At 48.2% G+C, this 22,514-nt stretch overlaps 1 protein-coding gene across 14 annotated transcripts in view; it reads left to right on the top strand.

The window, feature by feature from the left end:
* Window positions 1-22,514, top strand: part of ATXN7L1 (ataxin 7 like 1) — a 271,184-nt gene that overhangs the window by 220,064 nt on the left and 28,606 nt on the right. For 13 of the 14 annotated variants that reach the window (XM_033195034.1, XM_033195037.1, XM_033195038.1 and 10 more), the window contains 3 exons: window positions 14,247-14,530; window positions 17,847-17,929; window positions 18,822-19,078. In XM_033195034.1, coding sequence (XP_033050925.1) covers window positions 14,247-14,530; window positions 17,847-17,929; window positions 18,822-19,078 — 624 coding nt within the window. Of the gene's footprint in view, window positions 1-7,384; window positions 7,539-14,246; window positions 14,531-17,846; window positions 17,930-18,821; window positions 19,079-22,514 lie in introns of all 14 variants that reach the window. The other variant, XM_033195046.1, reaches the window with a different exon arrangement.

The following is a 22,514-nucleotide window of genomic DNA, read 5'->3' on the forward strand; positions in this document are numbered from 1 at the left end:
CATTCCAGCACAAGGTTAAATGGTCTGTGGTTTTGTTATTTTCTCCTTTATGTGGCTGAGTAGGTTAAAAAAAAAACTGCATTACAAGAAAGGGGGAGACCGGCGTCTCATTACAGCTCATGCCTGTAATTCCAGCACGGGAGGCCGAGGCGGGTGGATCACCTGAAGTCAGGAGTTCAAGACCAGCCTGGCCAACACGGCAAAACCCTGCCCCTACTAAAAATACAAAAAATTAGCCAGGTGTAGTGGCAGGCACCTGTAATCCCAGATACTTGGGAGGCTAAGGCAAGAGAATCACTTGAATCTGGGAGGCAGAGGTTGCAGTGAGCCAAGATCACACTACTGCACTCCAGCGTGGGCGACAGAGCAAGACTGTCTCAAAAAAAAAAAAAAAAAAAAAAACAAGAAGAAGAAGAAAGGGGAAAACACAGAGAGCATTGCCATGTTACCAGGTTTGTCCCCTGCAGAGCTGCCTGACAGCACTCACAGGCTGCCCAGCATCCCCAGCCCTGCACTCAGCCTTTCAGAGGCCCCTTCCACTGGTTCACTGTCCTGACAGTGGGGACCACCCCTGCGGGAGCCAGAGGTCGGGGGTACCTGGCCACCATCCCACAGCGTTGACATCTATGTAGTTGATGACAGTACAGGGAGGTGGGCAAGATGACTCGGTCCCCAGGTAAAACTCAAGAAAGAGTTGTGGCTGTTTGGCTGTTTTGAGCATTTCAGCCTTTACTTATGAGTCCCTGCTAAGCCATGGGACCAGACCCTGGCACAGTGACCGAGTCAGCCAGTCTGACTCTCCCAGCTGCTGTCACTTCGGCTACCCTGGTCTGGCCTGGCGAATTGATGGGGAACTCAGACCCACGGATGTAGGCTGAGGTGGGTAGGAGGCAGAGAGGAGGTAGGAGGAGGATTTCCTCCCCTGGATGGCTTGTTGCCTTCTCTTTGGGCCTTATCAACCCACATGTGTGTGTTGAATGCTAAATATGCTCAGCTATTAAAAATGCAGGAGATGAGCCTGCTGCTCCAGGAGGAAAATGAGCCAAAGCAAAAGAAAAATCAGCAGGCTCCCTGGCCTCCCGTGTGTGCCCTGCAGCAGGTGGGGGAGGGCTCCCTCTCCCCAGGTAGGCGGGGCTCCTCTCCAAATGCTTGGAATTACCAGGCGGGTCCTCCCGGAGTGACTGGGGCTGAGGGAGTGGAAGTGCTCTGGAAGTCTTCCCAGCGCTTTATGGAGAGGGAAGCGATCACTGAGAGGCCCTGGCCAGATGCCTGTGGGAGAAACTGGGCGGCTTATCTCTTCCTGCCTGGTGCTGGCATGAACTGGGGGCAAGACCAAGGCTCAGGATTGATGGCTCCCTGAAGACACAGGGAGTCGTCTCAGGCTATGAAATACGAGCAACCCGAGGAGCCGCAGACACTGCAAGGATCCTACCCCTGTGACTGCCCTGCATTCCTCAGCAGGATTCTTGCAGTCGCCTCTCCCTGGCCTCCTTGCCCCTCGCTCTGCCCATCCTCCAGTCCACCCCGCACACCCCACCAGAGTGATGTGAGCCCCTGCTCTTCCCACAACTCTTTGGTGGCTCCCACTTGTCTGCCTACAGAGTAGAAGTTTAACGTTTTTGTAATGGACTTCAGGGGGAAGGGGAAAGAGAGGGTGGGGAGGTAGACAGACCAGAATATTTAAGCATCTGGGGGCTGCAGGCAGGGGCATAGTGTCCCTTCCAGGACAGGGAGGCCATGGGAATTTAAACATGTAAGTGCTGCCTGCTCACTGGGTTTTCAGATGAGCAAAGGTAAGGACAATGGACAGCTCCTTTGGTGTAAATGCAGCCAACCTTGTGAAGTCACAGAAGTGCTCAGAAATAGGGAATCCAGCCTAGGGAGGGAAAGTAAGACCAAGACAGCTGGGGAAGGAAGAAAATGGCCTGAAGCAGCCAGGCGCTGTGGCTCACGCCTGTAATCCTAGCACTTTGGGAGACCGAGGCAGGTGGATCACTTGAGGTCAGGAGTTCAAGACCAACGTGGTGAAACCCCATCTCTACTAAAAATACAAAAAAAAAAATTAGCTGGGCATAGTGGTGTGTGCCTGTAATCTCAGCTACTCGGGAGGCTGAGGCACAAGAATCGCTTGAACCTGGGAGACAGGTTACAGTGAGCTGAGATTGTGCCACTGCACTCCAACCTGGGCAACACAGCAAGACTCCATCTCAAAAAAAAAAAAAACGGCCTGAAGGAAAGAAGAGGGATGAGCCACAGAAATTAGTAACCATGGTCCTTTGTGGCTGCATAGCTCATTATGATTTTTAGATGTTTTCACAGCCCAATCCTATTTGAGCCTAAAGACTATTTTGTGATGAAGATAAGAAAACAGAGGCCCAAAGAGATGAAGTGATGGGCTGAGATTACATACACAGTGGGACAGCAGAGGAGCTGAGACTTGATCCCTGGCCTTCTGGCTTCCAGTGCTGCAATAAAGAGCAGCACCCTCAGTATTGCCTGACGTCAAGCCCATTCTACCCTTCATTTTGTGGAATGACCTGGGGCAACCTTTCTCAGCCTCAGGCTTCACATCTATGAAACTGGGGGTGGAGATTAAACACGGTATTGCACGTGAGTGCGTAACTCACTGCTCACGCGTGGTAGGTGTGCAGCATGTGCCGCTATGAGCGCACACTTCACCTTTGTCCTCACCCAGTCTCTTCTCAGAAGAGGAGAGGCAGCACAGCCTGATCCCCACCTAAAGCATTTGTTCTTACCAAGCATTGGTGGGGCGCCAGTTTGGTTTTTATTGTGTTATGTGATTTAACCTCCACCGAGAACATTAATTCATTCATCAAACATTTATCGAGCCCTTCCTAAATGCTAGATAATGTATAGGCTGCTGGGATAATTCCAGAGCGACATGTATACTGGGACGGGGTTCCCATTGTCAGACAGCTCACAGTCTGGTCAGGACACATAGATGTAGAAATAAAACCTTGCCACAGGACATGATGAGTGCAGCAGAAACACCCAGGAAGGAACAGCAGGCACTGGGAGAGAAGAGGCTGTTTCCTCCGGATCTGGACAGATGGGGGAGTGTTCACCCGGAGAATGGGGGAGGGCACACCAGCAGGAGAGCCCGGCCCACGGAAAGGCACAGAGCCAGGCCGGAGCACTGGTGTTCAAGGAGAAGTAAGAAGTCTAAAGAGGCTAGGGGAGAAGGTGGCTGGGGCAGGAGGGGTGGGGTGGGCCAGGCTGTGAAGGTGGTACTTGGACCTCTGGGCTGTGGGCAACCCACAAAGCCTTTCATGGTCAGATTTGCATTGGTGGCTGAGTGCAAACAGATTAGAACACACAGAGAGGCCAAGCCGGAAAGGTTGCAAGCGATGCTGAGGCCTGGACTTTTTAACAGCTGTTTAAGAGGTGGACTTTAGTCAGATTCACTTGTGAGTGACTGAATGTCGGGGAAGAGCCGGTTTCTAACTGGATGCTGATGTTAACATAGTTTTTCGGTTGTTGTTGTTTTTGTTTTTCTTTGAGACAGAGTCTCCCCCTGGCTTGTAGACTGGAGTGCAGTGGCACGATCTCAGCTCACTGCAGCCTCCGTTCCCTGGGTTCAAGCAATTCTCCTGCCTCAGTCTCCCGAGTAGCTGGGGTTACAGGCATACACCACCACGCCCGGCTAATTTTTGTATTTTTAGTAGAGGCGGGGTTTCACCATGTTGGACAGGCTGGTCTCCAACTCCTGACCTCAAGTGATCCACCCACCTCAGCCTCCCAAAGTGCTGGGATTACAGGCCTGAGCCACCGCACCCGGCCTGATGTTGCTAACATAGAGTTTAAAAAAGAAAAAGTCTATTTAATTTGGGACAAAGAATATTCTGAGTTTGCTATAGGTCAGTGTGAAGACTAAACTTTTTTTTTTAATATGGCAAAAATGCCATTCAGAATAAACCCTTGAAGGTTTAAAAAGAAAATGTGATTTGTTTTCTGGATGAAGGTGGTTCAGGTGCAAGGCTGCCTGCCCAGAACTGGATTCTAATACCAAAAAGGAAAAAGCAGAGTGAGTGAGTGATGCCCAGGGGAGGGAAGGTGCTTCTGGGGGCTTTTCCTCTGGCAGGAAACTGGGAGCAGCAGGTGTCAGGGTACCTGGCCAGAAGCTGGAGCACTGATAAGTAGCCTGGGACGCTTTGCCTTTTCCTTATCTCTCAGCGTGCTCAGGAAAAGCTTCTTGAAGGCCAAAGGCTTAGGATGGGAGCCCAGGGTCTCTGCTCAAGGTGCAGCTCCCAGCCTTCCTGGCAGGGGGATGGAGGGTGTTCTGTAAGGAGTTGCCCTGTCTCCCCTCGGGTCAGTGTTTCCTCCAGCACTGTTGGGAAACAGTAACTGTCTGGGCTGTACTAGCTGGAAGGCACTGCAGACAGAGCAGCTTGCAGCTCGAACAGCAGGAACCAATGACCTCTGGTGGCTGCCGAGGGGAGCGCTCCCGCTTGTTGCTCCAGAGCGGAGCCTGTTCTGGGCCAGTGCTGGGGACAGGGTGCTTGGGGCTCTGCCTCACCCTGCACCAGCGCTCCCTGCAGAATCAAATTGCCTCCTAATCTCTACGTTCTCAATTCCTGTCCTCCCAGGCTCTGATACCATTTCCTTATTGATGTGAATTTCAATGGCCATTCATTGGAATTGTGCGGCTCTTTGTTCTCATTTGCGGAGGAAAGGCACTGAGCAGGTGCAGTTGATTAGGTCTAGGGTTATCCTTAAAACCCTCCTGGACGCTACCCAAGGCCACACTGCTGTAGGCACAGCTGGTCCCAAAGGCAGCCTGTGCAGCATCATATCCCCTACTGCATGAGGGTTCGATTTTTCCTTTTTATCTTCTCCTCTTCTGTGACTTGCCGACTTTTTCACAGTCCTAGGGCACTAGGACTCCCCAGGAATGTCAGGACACTTAGCACTCCTTATTCACCCAGTAGGTTTGGAGACCACCTTCTGCTCATGCCCTGGGAAGCTGTGAATAACAGAAGTACAAGAGAGACTAACAGACCAGCAGGGAGAGCTGAGCTGGGGCCTCCTGCTTTCAGAAAATTGGAGCAGCCTAGAGGGGGGCTCGTAGAGTTATTTCTCTGGAAGGCATCTTTGAACCAGCAGAGAGCCCCAATGCCTAACATACTTCAGGGTTGCAGGAGACAATATGTTTGTGCATGAGGAGGCTGGAGTTCCTCCTTACTCCTCTTCCAGAATGTCCTATCCAGATGGGTCCTTTAACCCCTAGTCCAGGCAGTGTCTGGAATACTAGAGATGGAGAAGCAGGCGGGCTTGTGAAGTAGGGCTGACAGGTCCTGGAAAAGGGTCATTGAATCTGGCCCCACCTCGTTCTGCCTTTCTTCCTCACTGCCCCACCCAGAAGGAGTCGTCTAATCTGCATGAATGTGGAAGGCTGCTGCTCCCACCCTGTGCTGGTGCTTCTGCCTCCACCCTGTCCACCCCTCCTTCCACGCTGGGACCAGAAGGGACTAAGGAAGCAGAAGTTTTCTGATGGTGACTATGATTTGCACCCCACATATATACCCTACAAGTATAAGGTGGATGAGAGCAGATGCTGGGATCCTCTGTGCCCTTTTTGTTTAGTTACAGTTTATTGAGAGTCTGCTATGTGCCTGGCACTATGCTAGGCACTTGGTATCTATTACCTCACTTAATCACTTCAAATATCTCTTGTTATCTTCATTTGACTGATAAGAAAACTGAGCCTGAGATAAGTTAGGCAGGGCAGCCACGTATGTTTGTGTGGGCTTTGCACTGCGTGAGGCCACCCCACCAAGGCAGGAAAGTGAAAGCAGCACTCACTCCTTACTTGGCCAGCTGTCCTCTTTCTCATTCTTAGAGTCCTGATAAGCCCACTGAGGCCCTGAAACAGGGTAGCCAGAAGGCTGTGATACTGTAATGCATCTAGCAACAGAAAAGGCAGGATTTGAGTCTAGGTTGGTCTGATTTGAAAGCCTATATTTCTAAACCTTATCCTCAACCATCTTCCAACACTCCACATTCTATAAATTTGCCAGAATATTGACAAGGCACAGACCTTCAATTCAGTCACACTTGTTCTGCCTGGTTTTATTTGATTTGCTTCTGGCCGTTTTTACAATTCTTCCAAGTCAGCTTGTTCATTTTTCCTCCCACCTAACTGACTCAGGAGGAAATCCCACATCATTCTTCACAGCAGCTAATCATCTCCGAACCCAATTGAGGAGGAAAATCTTAGCCCATCGTCCAAGTCACTGATGAAGACACTATGACCTTCTTGGCCGGCAGTGGGTCCCTGTCGAGCTCTGCATGGTACCACTCTAGGCTGAAATTGAGCCCTGCCAACCCATTTTTCTTTTGTCTCTGCTGCCAGCACCACTCACCTGATAGCTGTGTGGTCTGACTACATTTCCCCAGTTTACTGAAGGTGTGTTACATGGGAGAGAATCCAAAACTGTGCAAAGGCCAGGAGAGATTAGACACTATGCCTCCTCTCTAACCACCAGGCCTGACACTCAGCCACAGAATAATATTAGACTTATCTGGCAGATGTTCTTATTTACCATGCTCTGTGGTTGAATACCTGTTTTCTGTTTGCTAAAGATGTTTACAGACAGGTCTTCCGAAAGTTTTCCCAATATTTTTCCAGACACACACGCAAAAATACCATTTATTCACTTGTCAGGATTTATTCAGTATCAACTGTATCTGTCATACCACGGTAGGAGGACTTTGTGTCTCTGTTATTTACCCTGATTCTTAGTGATTGCCTGCCCCTCAGCCTTCTCGAATCTCCCAAGTATTTCTTCAACTTAAAGAATTTAGATTGGATATAAATAATTTCCGCATAGTAGCCGCCAAAATACATCCAAGAGAGCCAAATTGAATTCCTTCTCCAAGGGCATTTTCAAAGAGGGTAAATTCCTTTTTATTTGGGATGACTTAATGCTATCACTGCTTGGAAGCCAAGAGGCTGGGTGATATGGCCCTTCTAAGACTCTGCCAGTGAGTCAGAGATTCTCAAATTTCTGCCAGGCCAGCAGCATAAGCACATAGGCTTTTGTCGAAGGAATTGGTGGAGGAAATCAGACAGCTGAGAACTCTCATCACACACAAAACCCACAGCACAAATACCATATGTCTTCAGGCTCCTGCCTGTCAAATTCATCTTTACCCTGCTCTGGTAAGTGAAGAAGGGCTGGCAATAATTTCTGCAGACCTAGAGACATTCTGAACCATTCTCTTAAGGCATATCTGTTGATAATCAAAGAATAGATCATGATCACCAGGAAAGTGTAGCTGGCAGAAGGGCAGCTGGCCCTGCGGCACATTGGTGGCTCTTGCAATGGCACCGTCATGAGTCTCCACCTCTGTTCTTTTGCAGACATCACTGGGCAGGGAGGGGAATCTACTTGATGCCAAGAGAACCATGTTTCTTAAAGCCAGAGGACCCGCCTTGATCTAGAAAGATAAATTCAGACAGGCCAAGCACAAAGGAAGAAGACGTGGGCAACTAAAGCAGCACAAAAGAAACAGAGGTAGATATCGCCCCCATGTAGCAAGGGGGATGAGGGAGGGTGTTCTCGGCATTGGGTTCCTTTCCCAGGACCGAGACAAAGGTTCAGAGATGATGAGGAGAGAACTACTCCCAGTATATTAGACACAGCAGGGGAACAGGCTGCAGCCCTGAGCTCCCTGAAAGAGTTCATCCCAAGCGAACAAAACAGGCATTATGAAAGCAGCAGGGGAAGAGTGGGGACTCATCTTTCCCTTTCAAACACTGCTCCACAAAGAAAGAACAATCGTGAGTTGATAAATGCAACTAATTGTGCAACTTTGGAAAGGGTGAACATGCATCCTTTAGACTGAAGGAAAAGGAACTTTGAACGGCTTTGGCTAAGCTCGGGGGTAACTGCCAGGCTTGTTTGTCACCTAAGCAAACAGCGTAATCAATTGCTGAGTCACCCATCAGGCTATTGCCAACTCACCACCCCCTCCCAGGTCTCACCACCAGCACATGGAGGTGTTACTGTGATTAGACACAAAGAAGATGGGAGATGCCCATACTGTGAAAGCAGGGGTTAGAACCTTTTGGCTTCTTTCCAAATGGAAAAAAAGTCAAACTTGTCATTCAGGGTCCACAGCCATCTGGAAGGGGCGTGTCCAAGGCTGGGACACTTTCCTGGCTGGGGAAGGTGACAGCAGAGGAAGTAAGGGGAATGCATACGGGGACAGTGAGAGGAAGCAGAGGACAATTCCAAGATGCTGGCTTCCCTGTGACTGCACTGTCCCCCTCTCTGCAGCATAGGCACACGTGGGATCTGTGCGTGTGGGAGGTGGGGGGTGGGGCTCTTATGAGGCCGGGCGTGGTGGCTCACACCTGTAATTCCAGCACTTTGGGAGGCCGAGGTGGGTGGATCACGAGGTCAGGGGTTCAAGACCAGCCTGACCAACATGGTGAAACCCCATCTCTACTAAAAATACAAAAATTAGCTGGGCGTGGTGGCGGGTGCCTGTAATCCCAGCTACTCAGGAGGCTGAGGCAGGAGAATCGCTTGAACCCGGGAGGCGGAGGTTGCAGTGAGCAGAGATTGCGCCACTGCACTCCAGCCTGGGCAAAAGAGCGAGACTCCATCTAAAAAAAAAAAAAAAATGTAGGCTCTTATGTCAGCTGGATCTTTTTGCTCAAGAAGGATCATCTCTGGGATTGGCTTTCCAGATTCTGTGGCACTGTCCTGTGACCGTTTCCTCCTTTGCTCTCTCAGTTCAGGACCCTGGAGCTGTTGCCAGCTGTAGTGAGGAAAGACTGGCCCGATGGCTAGCATGTATACTGGGGAAGAGGATGGCAAGGTCAAATGCCTTTCCCACCATCACTCAGCTGCCTGCTTCTGTGTCTTCTCAGTCCAGGCCAAGGCAGGTTCCCTTCAAGAGAAAACCCAAAGGTTTTGAGGGAGAGAAGGGACACCAAAGAAAAAAGTATCAGGGACGGCTCCAGGTTCTCCTCCTTCACTCTTCTAAGCCCTTCTCCATTAGCTAATGAACACCCTTAGAACACACCCAAAAGAGCTCAGTCTCCCTTCTATCCTCCTGCCAAGTACTTTTACCTAACATCAGAGGTGTTTACTCAGTGGCCCAGCTCCTTACCGACTCACCTGGTCTTTGAAATCTTTGAAACATTCATGATCAGGCTTTTTTCCCCAACGCTTCCCATTCTTCAATCCAGAGGACTGCACGCCAGGCTGTCTTTCCTGTTTCTGATGGGCTGCAGTTTTGCAGCCAGCTGAGTTCTGGAAGCATTGACAGTAGAGTATGAATGGGCCATACTCATTATATAGTGGAAAAAATTCCAAATTAGGAGACAGTCACAGACATTAGCTGGCCTGGCCCAAGCTCAGTTATACACAGTTGGGAAGGAGTGTCACCAAAGAGCTGAGTCAACTGGCACAGTTCCAAATGTTGGGACCTGGTGCACCTGTGCTCGTGTGGCTGCCTTAAGGAGCACATTCAGAGCCAGACATTGACTTTAGAGGAGAAACGCAGACTGTGCTGTGAGCATTTGAGGGCTGCTTGACTTGTTTTTTTGTTTTTGTTTTTGTTTTTTGAGGCGGAGTCCCGCTCTGTCGCCAAGCTGGAGTGCAATGGCACGATCTCGGCTCACTGCAACCTCCGCCTCCCAGGTATAAGCGATTCTCCTGCCTCAGCCTCCCAAATAGCTGGGATTACAGGCATGCGCCACCACACCCGGCTAATTTTGTATTCTTAGTAGAAATGGGGTATCACCATGCTGGTCAGGCTGGTCTTGAACTCCTGACCTCAGGTGATCCACCTGCCTCAGCCTCCCAAAATGCTGGGATTACTGGCATGAGTCACCATGCCCAGCTGGTTTTTTAAATGTATTTCCATTTGTACAGTTGCTCTGGATTATTCTATCCCGGGCATCATATCTTTGTCTGCTGAAGGCCTGAGGGCCTAACATCTACATAGGGCATTTTTCACAGAAACTAGAGGCATTATGTTAACTCGTACCAGCTCATGCAACAAGAACTAGATCTGCAACTTGCAAGTTCTAATTTCCTTTCCTGAACTAACTTGGCTTCACAAAGAAATACTAATACATCACCGAAGGCTGCCCAGGTACTAGAGCACCTTCTCTTCTTACTAGCTGTCCGTGTGTTCATATCAACACTTGAAGTTTGATTTTTTTCCCTAAATAAATAAAAGTCAACAGATCAGAACAAGGGTGAGAAATTAAATCAATAAATCTTTTTGAACAGAACAGATTCTTCTAATTTTTTTTTTTTCCAAGATAGGGTCTCACTGTGTCACCCATGCTGGAGTACAGTGGCACAATCCTAGCTCTCTGCAGCCTCAAACTCCTGGGCTCGGGTGACTCTCCTGCCTCAGCCTCTCATGTAGCTGGAACTATGTGTATCCATCAACGTGCCCAGCATATATATATATATATACATATATATGTATATATGTGTGTATATATATATGTACACACACACACACACACATATATATATATATATATTTTTTTTTTTTTTTTGGTAAAGACATGGTCTCACTGTGTTGTCCAGGCTAGTCTCAAATATCTGGCCTAGGCCGGTAGCAGTGGCTCATGCCTGTAATCCCAGCACTTTTGGAGGCTGAGGCAGGCAGATCACCTGAGGTCAGGCGTTCGAGACCAGCCTGGCCAACATGGTGAAACCCCATCTCTACTAAAAGTACAAAAATTAGCCAGGTGTGGTGGCAGGTGCCTATAATCCCAGTTACTTGGGAGGCTGAGGCAGGGGAATTGCTTGAACCCAAGAGGCTGAGGTTGCAGTGAGCCGAGATTGTGCCACTGCACTCCGACCTGGGTGACAGAGACTCTGTCTCAAAACAAACAAACAAACAAAAAAACCTGGCCGCAAGCAATCCTCTCACCCTGGCCCCCAAAACTCCTGGGACTACAGGCATGAGCCACCATACCTGGCCAATATGTTTGGGTTTGGGGGGTGCCAGCGGGGTCAGCGAGGAGTTGAGACAGGGTCTTGCTCTGTTGCCAAGGCTGGAGTGCAATAGCGTGATGATAGCTCACTGTAACCTCAAACTCTTGAGCTCAAGCGATCCACCTGCAGCATCCCAAGTAACTAGGGCTACAGGCACATACCACCATGCCTGGCTAATTTTTATTTTTATTTTGTAGAGACTGGTCTCGCTATGTTTCCCAGGCTGGTCTCAAACTCCTAGACTCAAGCAATCCTCCCACCTCAGCCTCCCAAAGTGCTAGGATTACAGGCATGAGCCACCACAACTGGCCACTGATACTTTTTTTTTTTTGAGACAGAGTCTCGCTCTGTTGCCCAGGTGGAAGTACAGTGGCATGATCTCAGTGCACTGCAACCTCTGCCTCCTGGGTTCAAGTGATTCTCCCACCTTAGCCTCCTGAGTAGCTGGGATTACAGGCATGCACCACCACCCCTGGCTAATTTCTGTTCTTTGTGTGTTTTTTCCATTTGTTTGTTTGTTTGAGGCAGAGTCTCGCTCTGTTGCCCATGCTGGAGTGCAGTGGCGCAATCTCGGCTCATTGTAAGCTCTGCCTCCTGGGTTCACACCATTCTCCTGCCTCAGCCTCCCGAGTAGCTGGGACTACAGGCGCCCACCACCACGCCCGGCTAAATTTTTTTGGTTTTTGTTGTTGTTGTTGTTGTTTTGTTTTGTTTTTTTTTGTATTTTTAGTAGAGACAGGGTTTCACCATGTTAGCCAGGATGGTCTTGATCTCCCAACCTTGTGATCCACCCACCTCGGCCTCCCAGAGTGCTGGGATTACAGGTGAGAGCCACCACGTCTGGCCGGTTTCTGTATTTTTAGTAGAGACGGGGTTTCACCATGTTGGCCAGGCTGCTCTTGAACTCCTGACCTCAGGTGATCCGCCCGCCTCAGCCTCCCAAAGTGCTGGAATTACAGGTGTGAGCCACCACACCCAGCCTCTGATCTGTATTTTTAAAGTCAGGTTTATTGAGGTATAATTTAAGTTGTAAGAGTTTCGTCATTTGCATTTTTTTTTTTTTTTTTTTAGTTTGTACATGTAAAACATTTTTAATTGTGGTAAAATGCACATAACATAAAATTTACCATCTTAACCATTTTTAATGTACATTTTAATAGTATTAAGTACATTCACACTGTTGTGCAACCAATCTCCAGAACTTTTTTTCCATCTTGCAAAACTGAAACTCTATACACTTGTTCAATGGGCATAAAAAAACTGCCCATTCTCCCTTCCCCCATTCCCTGGCAACCACTGTTCTGCTTTCTGTCTCTATGAATTTGACTACTCCAGGTACCTCATATAAGTGGAATTATACAGTATTTATCTTTTGTGACTGGCTTATTTCACTTAACATAATGTCTTCAAGGCTCCTGCCCATGTCAGAATTTCCTTCCTTTTTAAAGCTGAATGATGCCACATTTTGCTTACCCATTCATCCATTGATGGACACTTGGGCTGCTTCCACCTTTGGCTATTGTGAATAATGCTGCTATGAACATGGGTATACAAGTCTCTCTTCAGGACCCTGATTTCTGTAACTTGTGGCTTTTAAAATGTGTCAAGGAATAAGCCTAGAAGAATTCTGTATCACCTTGTTTTGCATCTTTTTATCATTTGGAAAAAAATCAGGAATGCAGCCCTAATTTCACCAGGTAATATCTGTCTAGCGTCTTCATGTGCTCACCCTCAAAGGGCTTCTTGTGCCGTTCTTCAGTGATACGGGAGTGCTTTGAGAATTGCCATTAAATAGAAAGGAGCAGCAGTTCAGCTGTATCTCAGAGATTGAGACACTCTGATCAGGGACGGAACTGGCAGTGGCAGGGTTTGTTACAAAAAACTGTCATTTGAGTTTCCCCTCACATGAGACTCGAAGCCCCACGTCACCCTTCCCCAGGCCAAGAAGGTACGTGGTCCGAGGGAGAAGTCCGTAATGTCCAGCCACAATCTGTTCCACTGCTCTATGCCCTTCTCACTGGCAAAGATCTGTAACCAACAGCTGGGATCCTATTTCAAAGTCATAAAAGGGGCAGAGGCTGGGAGGGGGCTAAAATAATTTCATGAACAAGTTGATCAAAGAAATAATCTGTGAATGAATCTTAGAGAAAGGAGAGCCAGCCAGCCGGCCATGTGGACAGATAAGAGGCTTCGCCTGCCAAAAACAGCCCCTCTTTCCCGCCCTACATTGTCTGCAGGAATGTAAAAGCCATATTCTAGATCATTTGGCATTCAAATAGCTAAGTAGGCTTCACTCTCAGCTCAGAGATGACTGGGGAGCCCATGTTAGCATTCTCCCCTCCTGCCAGGAGGAAAAGGAATCTAGCTCAGGGACCAAAGCAAAGCTTATTCATCTCCTCTTTTAAGACCCAGAGATGGAGTTCTCCACAGCCCCCCAGACACAGGTCCTTCAGCATTAAAGAAGCAGAGAAATCAAATGCACATCCCATACAGGAGAATTAGCAGGGAAGGGGGCTAAGGTGACAGATTCTGAAGAGTGAAGCACACCTTTGTGCTCTGCCTTCTTAAAATTCATCCTCTCACCTGCCAGCCTTGAGAATTGCCTATTTACATAACTAGCTGCCTAAAATGGAATATTGGATAATGCTACATGGCGGCTCACTCAATTTGAGCCCATCCCCAGGATGTGAGAGTGATCCAGAAGCCGTCCGACAGCACGCCATGCAGCACGCTGGCCTGAAGCCATGCCTCCTTGTGGTGTGATCCTGTCAGCACTCCGGAGCTAAGCAGATGTCAGGCCCGATCCGGGCCGGGCTGGGGGACTAGCTGAGCAGCGGGGGGAGGGGGCGTGATTCAGCAGTGGCACACTGTCTTCAGGGGACAAACGGTATCTCTTCCTGAGCTTCACAGCAGGCGCCTTGTTCTGCCCAAGGTGCTGTGTTGGAGACGGCCAACCTATAGGACCCGGGAAGGGGGGAGTTGCAGGATCTATGGGGACAGCTCAGCACGGGCGGTCATCAGTCAGCCCTGATGCCACCCCTGGCACTGTGCCAGCCTCGCATCCCCTGTTGATCCTTTCCAGGGCACAGAACTCTCTCCCATCAAAACTGGATTCATGCTGCTTGCTTATAGAAGGAGTATAAATAAGTGATAAGGAAATGTTCTGATAATGATAAGCAGGTATGGTTCCTCAGCAGACTAGATGTATCAAAGAAGGCAATTGTGCGTGTTTGTTCATTTATTTTTCAGCGTTCCGGTTCCTGTAGTCAGTTTAGAGAAGATTCCTAACCTAGTGAAGGCAGATGGTGCCAATGTCAAAATGAACTCTACAACCACTACTGCAGTTTCTGCCTCCTCCACCTCATCCTCTGTCGTCTCCACCCCTCCTTTAATTAAGCCTGTCCTGATGTCCAAGTCAGTGCCACCTTCACCAGAGAAGATCTTAAATGGCAAAGGAATTCTGCCATCCACCATAGATAAGAAACACCAAAATGGCACCAAAAACAGCAACAAGCCTTACAGGAGACTTTCAGGTATGTGTCAGTGTCATCAGGGTCTGACTCAAGATTAGACTGAAAGGGAGTGGCAGCCATAACCAAGGACTGATGTGCTCTTATCATTAAGCAGGTCCGTTTCATTTTAAGGGGGACGCAGAGTTTACCTGCACGTAGGAACCCCACCTAAAAAGGCAAGGGAAAACCAGGTCCCTTCTTCCCTGGGCAGATGAAGTCCCTCACTCAGTTCAGTGCTTAGTGGGAGTTACCCTAGCAACCCAGGAGGCAGGGTGCTCTGCGCTGACCTACTCTGTAGATTCCGAGGGTCTTGTGAGCAGGTGATTCTGTGTATCCATATCATGCAAACAGATTGAACTAGCCCTGGCTTCCATAGAAGCTTCACTGCTGGAAAGCTGGACAACACACAGGGATCTCATGGTGCCTCAAGGCATGTGAGGGACAGCCTCTCCAGCAGCTGTGCTGCACAGGCACACACAGTCTCTGTCCTTTGGCCTCAGGAGTTTCCAGGTTGATTCTGCAGTTGGGTTTACAACTGTCTATCCCCCATAATCAGGTTGGAATTCCCAAACAGGAACACGAGGGCTGGCACAGCCGATAGGGTGTTGGGACGGTCTCTTGTGGGTCTATTCCTTGGTTGTCTGAGCAGACGCTGGGGTGCTGGAAGAGGCACATAGGGTGATGGTTATCTGATGGTTATCTGATGGTTATCTGATGATTATCTGATGGTTATCTGATGGTTATCTGATGGTTATCTGATGGTTATCTGTTAGAGGCCCTTACATGGGTAATGTTTGCTTTGGATCGATCTGCTGTAGAACTAAACCTGGCAGTTTTTACTCTCTCCAAAAGACCAGGAGAAGCTATACATTTCATAACTTCTTCACACATCATGGGCACTCCCTGATGGTGGCCAGAGAAAGTAAAATGCAGTGACAGCCACCCTGTGACAGAGAAACTGTCCTCAGGTTAAGCTTGATTTGTAAGCACCCAAGGAATTGTGGGTAATTTTTATTGTCTACTCTGTATTTGTCTGTAGTTCTAGTTTTTCTATCTTTCATCTGTAACTCTTTTAAAAATTATGTCTGAAAAGTCCCTCAGGCCCAAAGCATTCAAATAAAGCAGGTATTGTACCTTGCACATCTTTGCCTGCACTGCTCACCCACTGTCAAGAGAGAAAGGTAGAGCCTATTGCTCTCGCTAAGCACTGTGGGCCTCACGGTTCGGGCTAGAGCCCCCAGCGCCTGGCTCTTCCTGAATGGAAAGCTCAGTTTCACTCTTTAGAGGTGGTAACAACATCCCCAGAAAACCAGTAGGCGTGGGCACAGTGGCTGGAGGCTGAGGGGTCCTCGCCATAGCAGAAGCACAGCCTTGGCTTCCAGCCTGTAACCCCATCTGAAGTTTGTTTGGGGATTTTTCTGCCGCGCGTTGTTTTTGCATTTTGTGGGTTGTCTTGTCTCATTGGGTCTTTTGCTTGTTTCTGCCTCACTTTCACATTTGGCAGCCAGCTCCTACCCCCAGCCAACAGCCTGCTCAGCTCCAGGTCGACACGAGGTGCTGGTGTGGGACCAGGCACATGCCTGACCCTGACAGACCCAAGAAAAAACACCACACCAGGCAGCCTGGCCAGAAAGGGCCCCAAGCAAACCAGCATCTCCAGGCCTAGCAGGTTTTTTTTCTAAGTGAAGCTAAAAAAAAAAAAGAGAGAGAGAAAAGGCAGACAAAAAGCAAAAAAGCAGGGAGGCGTTTTGGTAACCAGCCAGGGAATCTGTCTTGGGTATAGAATAGTTTTCTTGTGCACATCATCGGTAACACCATTGCAACCTCCCCATGACCCTCAAAGCTTTGAAAATTGAATACATTCATTTATTATGTTATAATCTGAGCATTATTATATGCTCAGAGTTCACTCCAACAATTTCAGACAGTTTTCTGGCTAAGTAACCTTTTTTGAGTTTGCAGCCATTCAAGGGTCTTAAGAACATACCACCAATTTCTGTATACCTCCTACCACCAGCAGCACTGCTGCCAGTCTCCCCACATGCCCAGAGGGCTGTGTCATTCCTGCTCTGCAGGACTTACGTGTTTGCTTGGTGCCTTCCAGAAACAGCACAGGCCATCCGAGAGGTGGAATTTTAAAGCCCAAAGGATCCTTAAGAGATTACCTAGCCTGGGCAATGTAGTGAGACCCTGTGTCTACAAAAAAATAACAAAATTAGGTAGGTGTGGTGGTGCACGCCTCTAGTTCCAGCTACTCAGGAGGTTGAGCTCAGAAGGTCAAGGCTGCAGTGAGCCTTGTGATCACACCACTGCACTTCAGCCTGGGTAACAGAGCGACACCCTGTCTCAAAAAATAAAAACGAACAAAAGAGATCACCTCACATGCCCTCATTTTAAAGGTGAGGACTGCATGACTATCATCCTGGCAGGGGTGAAGGACCCAAGATGGGCATAGAAAGAACAGGCTCCTTAGAAGTAACCTCCACACAAGCTGTCCACAGTCAACTGGAAGGCAGGAGCTGGGGAAGCCTGGCCTTTCCGCACAGACATCCTTCATCCCACGAGGGCAGCCTGCCCTGTTTTATTCCCACGTGAAGCACCAGGCCCAGAGCAGTGGGGGCAGGGAGCAGCTGTGAGATTAGCAGGCCCTGCCCTCTCTGCACCTTCAAGTTCAGCCTTCTCCCCTGCCCCTGCCTGTAACAATGCCAGAGTGCCCCTCAATCAGGTAAATGGTGTTTGTGGTCAGCGAGGCTGTTTGCAAAGCTTGCGCTGAGGGCTTTGTCAAGCGTGAGAGAGGCAGGTCACTCCGACATGTGAAGGAATAATCTTCCACTTACATGGCTAAAACTAGCAGGAAGGCAGGAACTGGAGTCAGGGTGTCTGTACTCTTGGAGCAGCCCAGGAAAGGGGCCATTGGGTCTCAGGTGGCTCTCCCTGGTCTGCAGCCAGCTATGCCCAAATGCCAAGGACCTGTGGAACCATTGCAAGTAAAATAAAGCATTAAGAGCATTAAGAGCAGCACGGCTCCTCTCCTTCCCTTTGGTCCCCACTCCTGCCCTATTCCCCAACCCTTGTGCTGCATTCGGCGTTGCTGCCGAAGCTAGACTTGGGAACTCTGGGTTCAGAGGGGAGCACCATTTTCCCCGAGCGTTCTGGAAGCACTTTAGCAGCTGGTTGAGAAAACAAAAAACAAAACAAAAAAAAAAAACAAAAACCAGATTGCCTGACAATGTCTCACTTGTTGGTGCAAATGTGCATTTTTTAAAAATGTAGTCTTAATGCCAAATTCTATTTAGTCTCCTTTTTTCTTATATTTTTTGTTTGTTTCTTAAACCAGAGAGAGAATTTGACCCAAATAAACACTGTGGAGTATTGGATCCCGAGACAAAGAAACCTTGCACAAGATCCCTCACCTGCAAGGTATTTCTCTTTCCATAAAAAATACTTCCTGCTCTGGCTGGGGCCTTTGTCGAAATGTTTGCATGCCACTCTCTGCACACGGCAGGGTGTGGAACCTCGACATGACCCCCAGCTGTTCTTTGTAAGGGAAATGCTTTCTTCTCGTCCATGGTAGCAGAGTGCCTGCCTCAAGCTGGCTGGCTTTTTAAGAAGGAAAAAAAAAAAAAAAAAAAAAAAAAAAAAACTAGGCTTCCCCTGTTACTTGTGAGGCCAGACAGTAAATTGTATTTATAGGCACTCACAGGCGGTTCTAAAGCCTGCTACATTTTAATGTATGCAGGAGCAGCGGCGGCGGCGGCGGCGGCGGCGGCGGCGGCAGCGCCCTGAAAGGCAGCCCTGGAGGGGAGGATGATATGCCGCGCCCCTGATCCAGCCACACCGGGGTGGCCAGGGGAACAGCTGACCCAAGGCGGCCGCCATTGGGTCGCCCAAAGCCCTGTATTTCATGCTGAACTGCTAGTGCTTCTTGGGATCAAGGCGATGGCCCTCTCTGCTTGGTGGCTCTGTTTGTCTGGGCCGAATCGAGCCTCCCACCTGCACCTGGATTAACTCTAGCATTCCCTCGCAGTTGCCTTTCATCAGAGAGGTTTTCATGGGTTCTGCGCTGAAGCTCGTCATCCTATGCCATTTTTTGGAGGAAGCTTTGGCTTCTTAACACCAGGAGTGTAGGGCATGGTTGCGTTCGTGTGGTCTCTGCCTCTTCCTAGCCACAGAACAGGAGCTGTTGCCTTGAAGTTGACTTTTCAAGCACCTCTAAATTTCCATGAATTGCTATTTCTGAAATGGAGGGTCTGGGGAAGCAGGTTTATGTGCTGATCAAAGAGGCTGTGCTTTTCATTTCTCTTCTCCTTAGACACATTCGCTAAGCCATCGGAGGGCAGTCCCAGGCCGGAAAAAGCAATTTGACCTCCTCCTGGCAGAACACAAAGCCAAGTCCCGGGAAAAAGAAGTTAAAGATAAAGAGCATCTCCTGACTTCCACGAGGGAAATACTTCCCAACCAATCCGGGCCGGCGCAGGATTCTCTGCCAGGGTCTTCAGGGAGCTCTGGGCCAGAACCGAAAGTTGCATCCCCTGCAAAATCCAGGCCACCTAACTCTGTACTTCCTAGGTAAGTACCACCTTGACGATAGAAGCCCTGAATGCTTGGTCAAGTGACTTTAGCTTGCCTGGTCTGTGGCGTGTGGTCTGATTATGTGTTAAATGGAAGTCATAATAGTACTACTTCCTAAGGCAGTAGTAAAGTTTTAATGAGATAATGTACATAAAAGGCCCAGCCCAGTGCCTGCCACATAGTGTTCAACAGATTTTACTGCTGTCATCATTATCATCATCACTGTCATCACCATTGTCAGCAGCAGTGGACTTCATGGCAGACTAGCAGACCTTATATCAGACAGTGTGTGTTTTTACAGAGCAAGAATAAGCTGGAAATAAATACCTGGAACTGTGACACATCAGCCACCAGGTGACTTCCTGGTTGCCTGGGTTTTTATGTTAGTTGACGATTCCTGGAGCAGATGGGAAACCCAGGTGGATAGGCCGTTAGCACCTCTTAGGCGCTCAGTGCACCATGCTAGTCCACTTGCCACGTATTTGTTTTCCACGCTCTCCTATCATCAGAATGAAAGGGGAAATTGGCATAGCAGAGGCTGTTTGTCCTTACGTGTCTCTCCACACCAGGAAAGCTACTCTTCTGGGCCACCTGTTTGGGGTTCTATGTGGTTGTCCTGGACAGAAAGGAAAAAATAGAAAACAGAATTAACACTCATTTGGATTAAAAGTAATTAAAAATCCGTGCATGTCCGTTTTGATGGGCAGCAGCTCAATTCCCAAATAATGGGACAGAGAACCACTTATTCAAAAATATTTATTGAGTGCTCGTTCCATAAGCAAGATTCCATGTTAGGTACTCTCAGGCAAGGGTACAGAGATTAATGAAGCTGGACCCCGCTTTTCAGGAATTTGGAGTTTAAAAAAATGAGATAAGAATCAAGTATCCATAAGTTTTATACAAAAGAAACATTAATAATACTCCATCAGAAGTGCAGATAACGATATTATCTGATGTTCTTTATGCATACAGTGTGAATCTCAACAGGTAGCAAATAGGCTTTAAGAGGACATAGTCATAAAAGAAGGGGAGGGAGTTGATTTTTAAAGCAAAAACAAATATTTGATAGCAGTCACTCCTGATCTGCCAGGCTCTCACCCTGATGCCTTCCTTGTTGGTGCAAGCCTGACCCAGTTTGACAGCCATAGTCCCTCTGTCATTATGGCCAAGCTCAGCCTCAGGCGTTCAGGAGGATGCGGTCAGATGGAATTGCCATCCCCAACACTTCCATCATGCTCACCATCGTGGCGTTACTGTCGCCATTGACATGCTACTTTCCTGGCCACCCCTCACTTTGCAAGATCATTTTGTAATGACTTCTCACTGTCATGCGGGGTGTTGGTTAAGGATATTACCCTTGTTTTAGAGTTGAGGCAACAGTTCTGTTCCAAACTTCTGGAAGGGGTTTCAATTCTATATACAGCGGCTTTTAAACTTCTTTATAGCTGTCGAACATTTTCATTCCAGCACAACCTGGGTACCTGATAGGAAAGTAGACTTGCCTCCCCCTGAAGCCGGCTAAGCGCACACATGTACCCAGAGCCATTGTCCCCCACACTCTCTCAAGGATCTCCTTGGGATCCCCAAGGACTCCAGGGAACCCAGTTTGAAAGCCTTTCTTTGATTATACAAATCTCCATCTATTTTTGACTGATGGAGGCACTTCTCACCAGGCAGTGGTACCTGGCTTAACAGAGAAACAAGGGAGCAGCCGTTAAATAATAAAAGAGTGGAGCCTGAAGGATCTGCTCCGACTGTTTCTTTTGGGTTTAATTTTCAGGGGAATGTTCATCTACAGAGAAATGCCAGCTGTTTGTGTTCTCTTAAGGAAGCAGAAAACGATGGGTGAGGTTAATCAGCAAAAAGAATCTTTCTGGAAAAGAAGTTGGGGGGGCAGAGGAACACATTACACATGTTGGTAACAGAATCTTTCTTTTTTTTTTTTTTTTTTTGAGATAGAGTTTCACTCTGTCGCCCAGGCTGGAGTGCAATGGCACGATCTTGGCTTACTGCAACCTCCGCCTCCTGGGTTCCAGCAATTCTCCTGCCTCAGACTCTCAAGTTGCTGGGATTACAGGCGTGTGCCACCATGCCCGGCTAATTTTTTGTATTTTTAGTAGAGAGGCACTGTCACCATGTTGGCCAAGCTGGTCTCGAACTCCTGACCTCAGGTGATTCCCCCACCTTGGCCTCCCAAAGTGCTGACATTACAGGCATGAGCCACCATACCTGGCCCACAGAATCATCTTTGAGGATCTTTTCAAGATTGGGTTAGGCACCAGAAAACTCAGGGGTGCGCTCTTTTCCAAAGTTAATCAGGAAAATGTCCTGCACTTATCTTAGTTTAGGACAAGATCCCCTGCAATTAAAGACTGAAGAGCCATGATCAGAGTTGAATATTGTAATCCCACAAAACTTACAAAAACATTGCTTTACTCATATTGATGTATATACAATAGATGTTTCATCTATACAGATTATCTGTACTTGGCAAAAAAAAAACTATTGCACATGAATGGAATTTATTGTCATCCCCTCCCACTTGTGAATTCCCTTTGTAGGAAATGCTAACGTGTGTGAATTTATTTCATACGTATCTTTTTGTTAACCTTGAAAATATTTTCGTTCTCATATTCTTACATTGCAACCCGTTCTTGTCAGGGATTGCTAAAAAGGGAACTTGAGTCTAGAATTAGAAAAGTTAAAGTTAGATAACAAGGGTTGGAATGGGATTTGAAGTGGAAATCTCAACTCCGTGCCTACTAACTAGGTAAGCTTGGTCATGGTTCTTAGCCTGTCTCGCCTCAGATTGCTCATCTGTACAGTGGAGCTAATGAGAGTGAAGTGAGAAGGTACCAAGCACATAAGAAGCAGTCCATGGATGGTAGCTATTAGTGAGTGGGAGGGGCACTCCACAGGAAAGTGAAGGCAGTGAACGCCGGCCTTGACACTGCCTGGTTTCCATATGCCTGCCCTCCATGCTTCTGCCTCCAGCCCGAGGGGCCTGGAATAACACACTCATATGTTCAGTTTCTTTGCCTCCAACTCTAAAGGAACACGTTGCTTGCTCCAAAAAGCCCGAGGGTTGTGGATGACTAGGCCAGCCACAGCCACTGGGACTGTTTTAAAGGGCAAAGAGGGCTGGGCTCTGACAAGCCAGGCTGAGAGCCCTCAGGAAACTGGTGCCACAAAATTTGGGCACAGTCCCCTCTGTCTCATAGACGCTTACACATGCAGTCTAAAGTATAAAAGGGCAAACTTAGTTAATCTTAGACTGACGAGGGCAGTATGGAGAGAGGCAGAAGGTCCTAGATTCCTGACAAAGGGCAGAGATGAGTCTGGAATAAAAGCAACTTCTGTTCCGTTCTGTATCTCATTAGGATAGTGATATTGCCACACTTCAAGCCAATTCTCTCCTTTTTTTTTTTTTTTT

The sequence above is a fragment of the Trachypithecus francoisi genome, unplaced genomic scaffold (genome assembly GCF_009764315.1).
Source record: "Trachypithecus francoisi isolate TF-2019V2 unplaced genomic scaffold, Tfra_2.0 Lachesis_group4, whole genome shotgun sequence".
Taxonomy (NCBI): domain Eukaryota; kingdom Metazoa; phylum Chordata; class Mammalia; order Primates; family Cercopithecidae; genus Trachypithecus; species Trachypithecus francoisi.